Source organism: Solanum verrucosum, unplaced genomic scaffold (assembly GCF_900185275.1).
Source record: "Solanum verrucosum unplaced genomic scaffold, falcon-dt-bn FXZP01000262.1, whole genome shotgun sequence".
NCBI classification, from domain to species: Eukaryota; Viridiplantae; Streptophyta; class Magnoliopsida; order Solanales; family Solanaceae; genus Solanum; species Solanum verrucosum.
The window spans coordinates 2347111-2361082 of NW_026020366.1; the positions used below are offsets into that span (position 1 = coordinate 2347111).

At 33.3% G+C, this 13972-nt stretch overlaps 1 protein-coding gene across 1 annotated transcript; it reads left to right on the top strand.

Annotated features, from left to right (window-relative positions):
• The first annotated feature begins 1053 nt into the window (after positions 1-1053).
• On the top strand, positions 1054-3766 carry LOC125837920 (transcription factor bHLH122-like). Its single transcript, XM_049517000.1, has 6 exons — positions 1054-1706; positions 2319-2653; positions 2729-2881; positions 3251-3316; positions 3404-3472; positions 3558-3766. Exons 1-6 carry the CDS (start codon positions 1064-1066, stop codon positions 3600-3602), a joined length of 1311 nt encoding a protein of 436 aa, XP_049372957.1. The 5' UTR covers positions 1054-1063; the 3' UTR covers positions 3603-3766.
• The last annotated feature ends 10206 nt before the right edge of the window (positions 3767-13972 follow it).

Consider the following 13972-nt stretch of genomic DNA (forward strand, 5'->3'; position numbering starts at 1 on the left):
TTAATTTATGTTCATTGATTAATTTAATTAATCAAAATAAATTAATTAATGTTTATTTATTAAGTATTTAACTTTAAAAGAATACTAAATAATGGTACAATGATAAACTTACATATTTCGTTAGAGACGTGAAATTTAAAATAATGACATATAAATAAGACAGAAGGAGTAAAAAAAACAACAGTACTTCAAAATAAAAATAAGTATGCTTGTGCAATTATATATCTTTATACTATATTTTAAGGGTTTTCAATATTTATTTTATTAATTTTCTTACTAAATATTGATTTTTTTTGTGTTACGTGTCACTTATTCTTAAAAAAAAATGAAATGGGAGGGGAGAGTATTTTGTTTAAATTTTTTTTATTCGATGTCTAATATTCACAAATTTGATTAAATTTAGATTTGGGCTAGAAAATCCTACATAGAAAGGTAAGACATTATATAAACAAAGACCATTCCGTATTGAGAGGACTCAAAGTACTTACCATTCCATTATAACTCTTGTTGGTAACTATTATTTATTATATTGAAAAATATGTGCAATTGATATTCATAGTGAAATTCGATAAATTTGAATTTAAATAAAATGATAAAATGCTTCGTAATAAAGACGATTCGGTAATAGGAATTATTTATTATAGATTGTTGAAAAACAGATGCAAGTTCCCAAGAAAGAAAGTCCGAGATCTCTCTCTCTGAGCTCTGTTGCTCAATTAAGTTGTTATTGGCTTCACTACTCCTCATCCCCACCCCACATCCTCAATTTCTTTCTACTGACACCACCGCCACCACCATCTTCTCTGCCGCTCTCCTTTTTCCGATGATACCACCAACTCAGTCACCTCCATTTCTCTCTTCTTTCTTTCTCTTTACCCCTGTTTCACTGTCAATTTCTACATGTGAATTATCTTCAATTATACCTTCATACTTCCTATTGTCTTTTTCATCCACATGGGTTTTTCCTACTAGAACGATCTAAGTGAAAATCTTGAATTTTTGTGTTTGATAAGGATAATAACGAGTGTTTTCTTTTTTGGGTTTTTATTTTTTTTGAAGAAAAATGGATCATAGTCGTGTTCAGCAGCAACCAATTACTTCTGGTTTAACTAGGTATCGATCTGCGCCAAGTTCTTATTTCTCGACCCTATTAACTACTACTAATCCTGTTACTGGTGGGGGTTGTGGTTATGCAAGAGATGATTTCTCTCACTTGCAAAATTCTAGTGCTTCTTCATCTACTGATATAGAGCAAGTTTTCGCTAGATTCGTAGCTAGTATTGGTAACTCCAACTCTAACTCAGGGAATTTCCATACAAATCAACAAATTCAGGAAAACCCCACGAGTAATATGAATGTTAGATCGGATTTTACTGTTCCAAAACAAGAGGTTACACCGCGATTAGTGCGGCATAGGAGTAGTGATTACTCTCTTGTTTCACAAATGAATTATCAAAATCAGAGTCAACCGTTCATTTCACCTGTGAAAAAGGAACCAGAGACTGATCATGCTTCAGCTTCACAAATGAAATACCAAAGCCAACCTCAACAAATTGAGAAGTCAAGGGAAGTCACAGATAAGTCGTTTGTCTTCGCGAGTTCGGCTAGTTTGACACCTGGTAGTAGTGGTGGTGGTGGTAATTCGAATCTTACCCGTTATAATAGTTCGCCTGCTGGATTCTTTGCTCAAATCAATATCGAAAATGGTATGCATTTATCTTTGCTTAAACAGTGTTGATAGAATTTTGTAGCTTCATAGGGTATGGTTTGTTATGAACCTTGTCTTGTGAGACTGTGTGAAGAAACCTCTATATCTATGAGTATGCTTGTGCTTTTAACTCATTTTGTGATTATTGATTCATATAGTGTGTACATGTATACGAAGAACATCATTAGTTGTTGCAGATAAGTAAAGGATCAATTTGATTAGAAACTAATAGGTTGAGTTTCCATTTAGTTTTCGTGTTTCGATATTACTGATGGGAATTGAAATCTAGATAACCATAAGGTACAAATAGGATTCTTGATAACATTGATATCTTGCTTTTATGACACTAAAGGCATCCAGACGGATAATCAATGGAGTGGTAGAGATGGAGATTTATCTATTAAATTATTTTCTTGATAAGTGAGTTCTACTGAAATACCGTATAGGTAAAAGTTAGAGGGTCTCTTATTTTAATAAATCTTTGCCAAGAAGATGAAGAAAGAGTGATTTTTGCTTATGAGCTTTAAGTAAAAATTAGTGGTCATCGTCTCTAACTGCTTAATCTGACTTTAGAGTTTAAGTTTGTTGCTAAAATTCCAGCAATTGACAGAATATGGTGCTATGCGAGGCATAGGGAGTTATGGAACTGGTACTAATGCTGCTACAGAAACTTCATTGTCGACTCCGAAAAGTTTCAAGACTCAAGTTGGATTCTCATCCGGGAAACCTCCTGCTTCTCCCAGGCTAATGGCTCCAATCTCTGAATTTAGAGATAAAGTCTTGGAAGAAAAGAGCACGGGGAATGAACAAAAAAACGATGAGAACTGCATTACAGATTTCCCCATGCCTTCTTGGGAAGATTCACACATTTTGTCTGACGATTTCCTCAAAGCTGAAGACATTGAGATTGAGCCATACTCTAATGAAGATGCATCCCATAATCAGGTATTTGTTATCTTGTTAGAGGAGTTGTCGGCGTGATTAATCATCATCTTACACCTACGTGATTTTGATGATCAGAATAGTGAAGGGCTGGCTCGCCCGCCAATTCCCTTATCTCACCATTTGAGTTTGCCCACAAGTATCATGGAGAAGCTCTTGCAAGATTCAGTACACTTGAATGTCAGAGCAAAGAGGGGTTGTGCAACTCACCCTCGTAGCATTGCAGAAAGGGTAAACACTTTAGCACTAAAAACTCGAGTTTCCTTGTTAAAATTCAGCTCATTAAAATTGTGACTTTTGGATTTGATAAATTGATGTGTCGAATAACTATATCATGGAGACAGGCAGGGTAGTGAGATAAGTACAGAGCTTCTACCGGTTTTTGACATGCACCAGTCTTAATAGGGATGCCAAATGATTCGGTTTGGCCAGTTATTTTCAAAAACTCAAGACATACGACTTACGAGACCCTATTTTTACTGTATTGTGTATAACCAAAATTGGACTTTCTCAAACCGTACTAATGTTAATTTGATCCTTCCGACTTTTGACATGCATGGATCTTAGCATGTACTGATATAGATTTAGTAATAATTTCAGGTGAGAAGAACACGAATAAGCGACAGAATGAGGAAGCTGCAAGAGCTTGTTCCCAACATGGACAAGGTAGAATCCTAACTTATTAATTTCACCGAAATCAGGTACAGTAGAAACGTTAAGTGTATTCATTTTGCTATTTCGATTTCATTGCAGCAAACAAACACAGCAGATATGCTGGATTTTGCAGTAGATTATATTAAAGAGCTGGAGAAACAAGTCAAGGTATATCCTACAGAATTTCGGATCACAATGAGCGCGAGTCCACCGGATTTATAATAACACTCCTTATTTCTTGTGTTCTTTGCAGATATTAGCAGAAATGCGCTCCAAATGTACGTGCATAAATAAGTAAAAAGCTACAGATCAAAAGGTGAAAGTAGGATGAAAGGGAAATGATAACTTGAAATCAGCTAGCAGAAGTGGATTCCCTTTGATACTTGAAGAAGACAATGGGGATGGCATTTTGGTGGGTAGAATATATAGAAGCAAACTCATTTGATTATATAATATACTTTTTTTATAAAAATGATGTTTGAATCAACTTGTGCCCACCTCAATTACGTGATTTGCTTGTATGAATAATTATGTCCACTACAACCTCAAATGTACATATTCTTTTGTCTATTTTACTTGGCTTTTCATGTCTATAGGTATAGCATGTTTGAGATGTTTGGAACTTGTGTTCTTTGTGGATTACACTTCTAATATAATACTTTCTCTGTCCCTATTTATGGACATGTTCCAATTTACTGGTCTATATTGACATATCTATTAAAAAAATAATTATTGACATAGTGAATTTACTATTTTAATTCTGTTAATTGATTGATAGAACTTCAAAATCAATTTACTCATTAAGGAGGTTTTACTTTTTTTTTTCAAAAATATTAACTCTCAAAATAAATTGAGGATATAATAAGTAAAAATAATTATCTTTTTTTTTTTTTTTGTTAAAAATGACAAGTAAAGAGGGATAAGTAAAAAGTTAAAACAAAATAAATAAAAAGGGACAGAGGAAGTAAATGATTATAGTAAACGATAAAAATAAATTAAAAATTAAGTAATAAATTATTTTTTTAATTTTATAAATTGAATTTGTAATAATAAACTCATATTTTTAATAGGATGAGCAAATTAAAAGTGGATTGAGATAGTGGTAACTTTGGATGGTGGTTTGATTCTTTTGTATGATGTATAAATATGTGTGCCACCTTTCAAAAGTTCAATCACTCTTTATTAGAGAAAAGGAATCACAATCTTGTAGGCCCCTCCTTTTCTTTGTTTTATTCTAATACACTTTTAATAGTCATAGTTTCTTTTTCAGAGTCAAATGATAATAATTTTGATTAATATTTTACGATATTTTTTTTTATCATATTGATATCCAAAAAAATGAATTTTATAATACTTTTCGTATAGTTTTTGAATATCCAATTTTTTTGTTTAAAATATTGAATTAATGTAATTTAATTTAATTTTAAAAATTAATTAAATTGACTTTTAAAAAACGAAATATGACAATTAAAAGTGGACATATGGACTAATATCTTTCTTTTCAAGTTTGTTTGAAGCTGCAACAAGATTTACCTGAAACCTTTTCTGTCTCTTTTCCAAAAAAATGTATGATAAAAGAGCTTTATCAGAGTAAAAATAGGATAGGTTAGAATTTAATGGTCGGTTGGTACGAAGGATAAGGAATAATATTTTAAAATAAAATATAAAATTATTTATTCTATGTTTGATTTGACGTATTAATTAGTTTTAAGATTATTTATTCTATTATTTGTATTATAATGATGAGATAAATTATTTAATATATACGATGAAATAACTAACTACATGAGATAATTTTGTCTATCCAATCCCTATACATGTTATTTAATAGTTGTATAGGAGAAATACTATACATGTATTAAATCTTGCATAAGTAATACTATCATATTTGGTAATTTGGTTAGCACGGTATAAAATTAAATTTGATTTACAATTTGATAACTTGCATAACTAATACATGCATAATTATCAGAAAATCTATGTCTAATTTTATGCAAAATAGAAGATAAAATAGCTACTAAAGGGTCCCTTCAAGTTTAATGTAGTCCATCAGCCACTAACTTTGATGTATAATATCAATCTATAAACACATTAGAATAGTTAGAGATTAGCCACTAACTTTGATGTATAATTCTGTGTGATTTCTTTTCAACTTCTGGTACTGAGAATTACTCTTTGTGGAGTTGCTAAAAATAAAATGGGAGTATTGACAAATCGGTGTGAAATTGAAAAAACAATATGTTGCAAATGTGTAATTATACCTACAAACACTTATATTAAGTCACTCGAAGTGCTATATCAAAGTTAGAGGTCAAAGGTGAGTCTTGCAACAAAAGTTCAAATTGAAGGTTCCATTTAGGCAAAATATTTTTAAATAATCTTGTATATAGTATGACTTGGAACATGCATATGTCCTAATAAATAGGGAATTAAAAGGCATACTACTTATAAATTTAAATGTCTTTGAGTCTAGTTTCCAGAAAAACTAACTGCTCGTCCATCCTACTTTAAAGCATAAAGTTATGTTTGTTTTATCAAAGACATAAGCAATACTTGATGTGCCTAGAAATTATCACATAAATAGGCATTGAGGACACTAATTGTTGAACTAAAAAGGGCTCAAATGAGTGGAAATCTACCACTCATCAACACTCCGAGTTAAATTTTTGCTTGTTCTCAAGTAAATCAAGAACACAATTAGTTCAACAAGGGTGTCTTCAACAGTTCTCAACATGTGAGTGTCACCACAATTCTACTAACAAGATATGCAATGACTCAATCATGCTCAAGAAGCTTCAAATAATGACTAATCAGTATCAACACAAGCTCAAGGTCATACATGCTCTACAATAATGCAAAACCATGCTTCAACAAAAGTATTTAAGTGCCCTCACATCAAAAACGATTTCATGCTCTCACAAAGCATATCAATAAATAAGTTAGTAATCAATACAACTCTCTCTCTCAAAGAGAAATACATGCAAGCTCTTCACTTGGAGACTCACACCTCAATTGTCAAAGTTCTTTTCAAAGAATTGTTGTACTCATCTACACCTCTTCTCAAGTTCTTTTCATTCATTTCACTTGGAGACTCACACCTCAATTGTCACTAATTTGTTGGACACCCCTTTTATTTAGTCACACTTTCTTTTTCATTTCAATTTTCACGCTTTTGCTCAATTATTTTTTATAAGGAGTAGTTACTTATTTTTGCAACAAATCTCAAGGTTGAGCCTCACTTTTCTTTCTTCACACTTGACATTCTTTCTCACTAATCAAACAAATCAATTCTTAGAAAAGGATTTTATGGGTGAGAAGTTGGGAATAATTTGGTTCAAGAAGTTTCAGCAAATGGTTTAGGCTCAAATGGTGCCAAGATGGTTGCACACCCTCGCAAGGTAGTCACAAAATGTATGAGTAATAGATTGATTGGTGACTTTTTTTTTTTAAGACAATGAATTATGTGTGTAGTAGAAAAAATGGATGCGTTAAAAAACAAGCCTAAACTTCTATCGTATATAGTGACATGTATATCTCTTTTTGTGACATTATAAAATGTTAAATGCTTAGTACAAGTTTGAGAGAAATTAAAAATAAGTTAATGTAGTCCACTACTATTATGTGTTAGTTATTTTTGTTATTTCTGTGCTTATACATGTAATCTAAAATTTGTATAGTTCTTCATGCCACATATACAAGGATAACTTAATTAAAAGATGAAATATATGTCATATTTGTTGAACAAAAATCACTATTAACCTATATTAATTTTTCAAATAATGTAATAATATCCTTAGTCTTTCATTTTAAGTTTTTATCTCTTTTGTTGGCTAAATGTACTGAAAATTTATAACCTTATTTAAAATATATCTTCTCTTGAAATTTGTTCCTCCTTTGACACTGAAATGAAATATGAGGCGTAAAATGATCTAAGTTGGAATTAAAGGGTGAATGAAAAGCAAAAAAAAAATCATATGCTAGTTTCTAGTTTCTCGTCTCGTTAGTCTCTTTGTCCCATTGGTATTGTACATATGTGTCTTATTTTGGGGCACTTCTTTGATCTATGGTGAGGACACTTAGATGAAATGACTTAATAAAGTCAAACTTCTTATATTATGCCTCTTGTATGCATTGAAATAGCTGCTAAGTAAGATTTTACAAGTTGAGGCTGCATCGAAAGAGGATCTTGAATAATTTATTTTTAAGTTATAAGTTGGCGACATTCATGAGAAGTCGTCTATAGATATATTATTATCAACAGTTTTTGCACATTTTTGGTGCTTGCATTAGTTTAATTTTGTGGAATCTGAATAAATAATCAGAAGAGGTTTATAAGATTCTTGTATAAACTAAATACTTATTGAATGTGTAAGACTAACTTTTTTTTTAAAGATAATGACAATATGAATCGGAGCTAATAGTTGAAATTTTGCATTTGTCTTGTTTATTACCCTTCTCATATTAAAGATAATGAATATGAATCAAAACTACTTTATATGTTCTCCTACTTCTCAAAAATTCCCCCCGTTTGATGATGATAAACAATGCTTTATCACACATCAAGACTCTTTGTCAATCATCAAAATTACAAACACCATATCTCTTATTCCCCAACAACTTCCCCCTTTTTGATGATGACAAACAATGCATCATAGTTTACTTTGTCAAACATCAAAACACTTTGTCAATCATCAAAACTACAAATATCATGTTTCGTGTTTCTTATTCCCCAATCAATTTCTCCCTTTTTGATGATGACAAACTATGCATAATATGTCTCTAACCCACATCATATAACTTCCTCCTTTTAGCATCATTGAAAATCAACAACTAAAAAACTCGATTAACATACAATGAGTGCAATATCATTTTAACTCATGGCTACTTGGGCAAGACTTTCTTGTACCCTTCTACTAACAATAAGGTAAGTTAATCTAAGGATATTAGTCATCTTACACTCACACACATCAAGATCTTCAATGAGAAACAAAATAAGCAAATATGTATTTGTTTAAGCCCTTAGAGCCCTAAATCAAAAGCATATGATATCATGAGTATGAGACCGACACAAGCACATCAAAGAGTCTGAAAAAATAGAGGATAAGGATTGGGATGAAGATTACTAAAGTGAGGATGAAAGGATTTTTACTACCATCAACAATTTTTCAAGTACGCCCATTGTGCACCAGCTCAATCATTATGATCAGTTTCCTTAGAAAATGAAATTTCATCAAGAGAAATATGAGATCCATCATCAGTTAAGCATATTCATTATATATCAAGGAGACTAGGTGAGTATTTTCAAGCATTAGGATCAACAACAACAGAGTTATGACTCCCTTTCTTTGAACTTCTTTCAGCTGCAACATAATTTTAGTTTTTTTTTGTAACTCTGGTCTAACTCCATTAAAATTTTCACTCTGCCATGGCCCTTTTGTTAGATAGCCTTTTCTTGATGACATTTCGAAGGATTACCAAATATAGGTAAGAGATTCATCACATTAATTTTGGTGCAATAGAGATGGGTTTATCGATAATAAAGGCAAACACCGATAATAGTTTGTTCCCAAGAGATTGTTTCCCCTGAGAGATATCTGGTTATACACTTGGAATTGATGAAATATCAATTTGGAATTTGTAAATTTGATTCAGATGTGAGAGGTAAAACAAGGTTCCCCCGAATAAAAGCAAGGGTGACTTTAAAACTGAGGTCCTCATCATTTGATTAGTTTGGGATTGAATGATGCTTATTGTCAAAGAGAGGATTCTTGGTGATTTTTAAAAGAATTGAATTTCGATGATCGACCGGGTTTACTAGTGCTTATGTTTGACACGAACTTAGGAAATTCATGCATTGAGAAAGAATGGTACATACCTGAGTATTTCAGAGAAATCAGGTTCTCCTTTTGTGTGTTCCTCAATGATTTGCTTAATGTTGTTAGTAAAAGAGTAGGGAAAATATCTAGATCTTCTAAATATTATTTGAGATGTGCTTGGAGTGTGTACATATTACAGTAAGCAGATATTCATTGTATAACCACTAAAGCATAAAATTATTAGTTTGCTAGCCAATTATTAAAGGAAATCATGATAATGTATCAGTTTGTTTTGACAAAACCAAGCTCTCTAGATGATTTTTCTTAAGTTCTTCATATTCAAGGTCATCATGAGTATGCCTGCATCATCATATTCTACCAAATTAAAACATCTCAAGCTGAGTAACATAGAACCATATCTTGTATTTTCATAAGCGGTACTCTTTTCGGTTTGATAAAAAATGAGCACACAGCCTCATACTAAAAAAAATATCTGATCGATTTGATGTCAGGTACGATTAATGAACCTATCAATTTCCAATAACTTCCAATAAATAACGATGATCGGGTTCATATGGCGAAGTTCTCCCTAAGGTGTATCAGACTCTAAGTGTCCTGATTTATCTGTTGTTCCCCTTATCTCGAAGACTATGGGATAATCCCAGTAACTCCTACTGCAAGTGCATCAATGATTGTCAGATGTGGATCGGGTTCATCTTTTATGTTCTCTAAATTTGCATCATCAAAGATATTTGATATCAAGTTACTTTCTTCAATGTCAACCTTTTTATTCTGCTTGAATGATGACTTCACATATTTCCTTTTTGTATACGCACCATACACAATATCTTCACGAATTTTGATTTGGGGAATCCCATGAACCAAATCCTTCATGACTAGTTTATTTAAATGAGAGAAACTAGCATGACACATTCTCTTATGTCAAAGTAGAGATATATCATTAATGGTGCCGAGACAAGTAAGATTCTATTCATGAAGACACATGATGTCAATTTTGTACACATTCTTGTGTCTTTTCAGAACCAGGTTCCCAGAGTTAGTGTTTGGCACAAGACATTCAACTGATGTGAATAATACATTATTTTTTTTGTCATACATTTCAGAGATGCTCAACGAGGTGTGCTTCAATTCTTGAACATAAAACACATTCTCTATGGCATGGGATTGTGAATTTTCAACTTTGTCAATCTTGACTATTTCACATTTCTTATCATTTCAAGAACTTCACTACCGCCTTGAAAATCAGAGAGTGAGAGAAATTTTTTACCAATTTTTACAACTGTTTGGAGCATGCCCTATCTAGTACCATGTTGACCTTTTTCCTCTCACCTTCACCTGAAATACTAGTGTAACGACCTGTTTCCGTCGTTATAGAAAAGTCAACGGAGAAAGAATTTGGGTCAAAAACTTTTTGTAGTGACTTGGGATTTTCTAGCCTAGTCCAGATTTGGATGGAATCGAAGTCACGAGAGTCTAGGAAAATCTGGTAATGAATGAGAGATTCAATAATGATTTTGGTTGCATTAAAAAATAGCTAAAACGTTAAGAAATCCGTACGACTTTACAGAATTGAATTCGAGTGAGTAGAACTCCCGAAACTAATCTAACGTGAGCATGTAGTTATTGAGCGTCTTGAATTAAGGTGTGTTGTGAAATAGAGGTTTGGAACATAATTTTTGACTCACTATATCCTTGTAAACCGTTGTGACGGGATTATTCCCGCCAGGGCGGGGCTGCTGTAGCGGGTTGGGAACCGTTGTAGCGGGCCAATCGCGAATTAAGTCGGGAAAAACCCCATAAATGTTATTATTCTACAATTTTCATTCTTGAGAGCTAAGAGACGAACCAAGGCAAGTTCTTGACAGTTTTCCACCTCTTCTAGTGCTAAAGGTAAGGATTTTACTCCCCTAATCCATTTTTCGATCCGTAGATCTTAGATTTTTGGTTAATTATTATTGGGGAAAGTTTTTTGGACTGAATTTAATGGTGGGAAAAGGCCCTACCTGCGCCTTAGGATCATGGGTTTGGTCTAGGGTTATTGGGTTCGTTATAATCTGAATAATTAGACCTTTGATTGTTGATCCTTGCGTATATTAATTGTTTGTAGACCTAGAACAAGTGGAAAGAATCTGGAAAAGGAAGATTCAACTGCCTTTGGTTATTCAAGCTTGGTTTCGAGGTAGGTGATGGTTTGATTTTATGTTTGTGTGATGTATGTTAGTAGTTGCTTCATTGTAATGAATGTATGTATGTGAATGTTGCGCTATTGATCACATCTAATGCAAATGAGTATGAATGAATGATTGTAAGTCATGAATCAACACTTGATTGTATGATTATGAGAATGTATATTGTGATTATGATTGTGACATGTTGAATGGTTCGTGTGTCACGTTTCGACAAACTAACTAGGATCGAATGTCACGTACGTACCGACATACATATTGGAACGGGTGTCACGTTCCGACACACTAACTTGGATCGGGTGTCACGATTCGGCACACTAACAGTTTGGGCATGGGTTCCATGATATGACCATTGACTTGTTATATATGCGTATTATTGAGAATGTGGAATAGTACATTGTTTCTAAAATGATAATTGATATTGTATATGTTCGGTATATGTGTGTTTACTATGTTGTGACTGCTTATATATATGTTTCACTTACTGGAATAGCCATGTGATCCTACCAGTACACTGTGGTGGTGTACTGATACTGCACTTGCTCTTTCTTTGTTGAGTACATGACAACTTTAGGCGGCTACTAATAGACCTCGTTTAGGAGATTAGTGAGCAAGATCGGATTCAAGGGTGAGCCAGTTCTTTCAGGCTGCCATGGGTCTTCTATGTTTTAGTCCACACTTTTCGGACTCAGACTTTCTAGTTAGATATTTGTTTGTTTAGTTTTGGGTTTTGATTTATAAAGTTTCAAAGACACTTCATCCAATTCTAAGTGTCAACGGTCGTTAATCAGTATAAAACCCAACTAAATGAGATGGGGTCGAATCTCACAGGGAGTGGTACATGTTTAAGAGTCAATTGAGAAGTATGAACATAATCAAATCAGTCATAGGACTAAATATTATCGAATAAAGACATCATTCAAATCAATGGGTGACATGAATGTCAAATAGGGGGTTTTGGTTTGAAATTATCAACTACAAACTGTGGCAAACAATACGAAATAACAATAATGAGAGGGTTCTTGAGATGTGATTCGATTATAGGCTAATATAGACGAACAGGTAATTGCAACTATTAGAAAGTAGCTAGATATTAGTGAGTAAGCTAGGCTATATAGGAGATAAACTTTCTCTCGAACAATTTGCCCCGACTCAAGTTAATTTCTCTCGAACATCAACAAGCATGAAAAATAAGAACAACCCACACCTTAGTCCATTCACTCTCTCGAGCTGAATGTGTGGGATTGAGTTTAGGATTCACTCTCTCGAGCTGAACCCAGGTCAATCCAATACCCACAAACCATCAATCACTAAGTTTAGTTTTAAAACCTCTCTCTCGAGCAAGCCAAAAACAAAAGGGTAGAACTGCATTTGCAACTACAATTCTAAATTAAACCACAATTAATGATTAAACTCACTTCTAAATAGCATTTAAACTAACAATTAGCAATACCCATAAACTAAATCAGCCCATAATCACACCCCAATAATTGGGGTTTTAGATAGACATCATAAAAAAGTAAAAACAGTTACCGAATTGATTATCCATTAACTGGGTAAGTGTAGATTCGTCCTTACAATTCTCCAATTAGAAGTATCTCAAAGACCCACTTCCAATTTCTTAAAAAAACTTCGATTCTTCAAAGCTTAGGAAAAACTAGAGAAAACTGTCTCACCAGTTCAAAACTCAATAATAGACTAAAAATATATGAGCTAAGATACTAAACTAAATGTTCAAAAATGTATTTATAGTAGCCAAAAATGTGCTGTGAAGAGTCACTCAGCGAAGTAAGTCGGGATCGCCGAACCATTTGGCTAACCGCCCTTTGGTAATTTCCATCGCCCTTCTGCCTTGACATTCAACATCCTCAAGGTCTGTAACTTTGGGCGATCCAACACCGCATCGCGGAACCACTCGGCGATTTGCCGACTGTTTTTTTCTCTCGCCAACTTGGTTCTTTCCTTCATGGATTGACACACTGGAACTTTAGGTGGTCAAGTAGCCATTTGGCGACTCGCCAAGTGGACTTGGCGATGACTAGGCTTGCTTTTTCTTCATTCTTTCAACTCGCTTTGTTTCTTTTTGCAAATCAGTATCCTTGCTTTGTTCCTCAATCCATATACCTGGAAATCAAGGGTTTTACATCAGTTATTGGCACAAAATAAGCATTTGAGGACACTAAATCTATATAAATAAAGCCCTAAATAAGTCTGAATCTCGGACTCATCAACACCCCAACTTAAACTTTTGCTTGTCCTCAAGTAAAACTCAAGTTCAACAGTTCAAAAAGGATGTCTCAAACAATGCTACAAAAGACTCAATCATGAATGCACAAAACAAGACTGAACTTACTCATGTAAGGATTAATTGTGCACTCAAAGGTTCAAGTTGTGATTCACCATTATCAAAGATTCTCAAGTTCACAATACTTGCTTCAAATGCAAGTTCAGCTCAACAAAGGTACTCAAATGCCCTCACAACAAATATGATTCTATATTCACACGCAATTTTTCAACAATTTATAGTTCCAGAATCACATACAACTCTCACACTCACAAAGATGAACACATGCATGACTTCACCAATAGGTTTGTCCTTATTTTCCAGCCAACATTCGTTTCAGCTCACTCAAGATCAAAAAGGT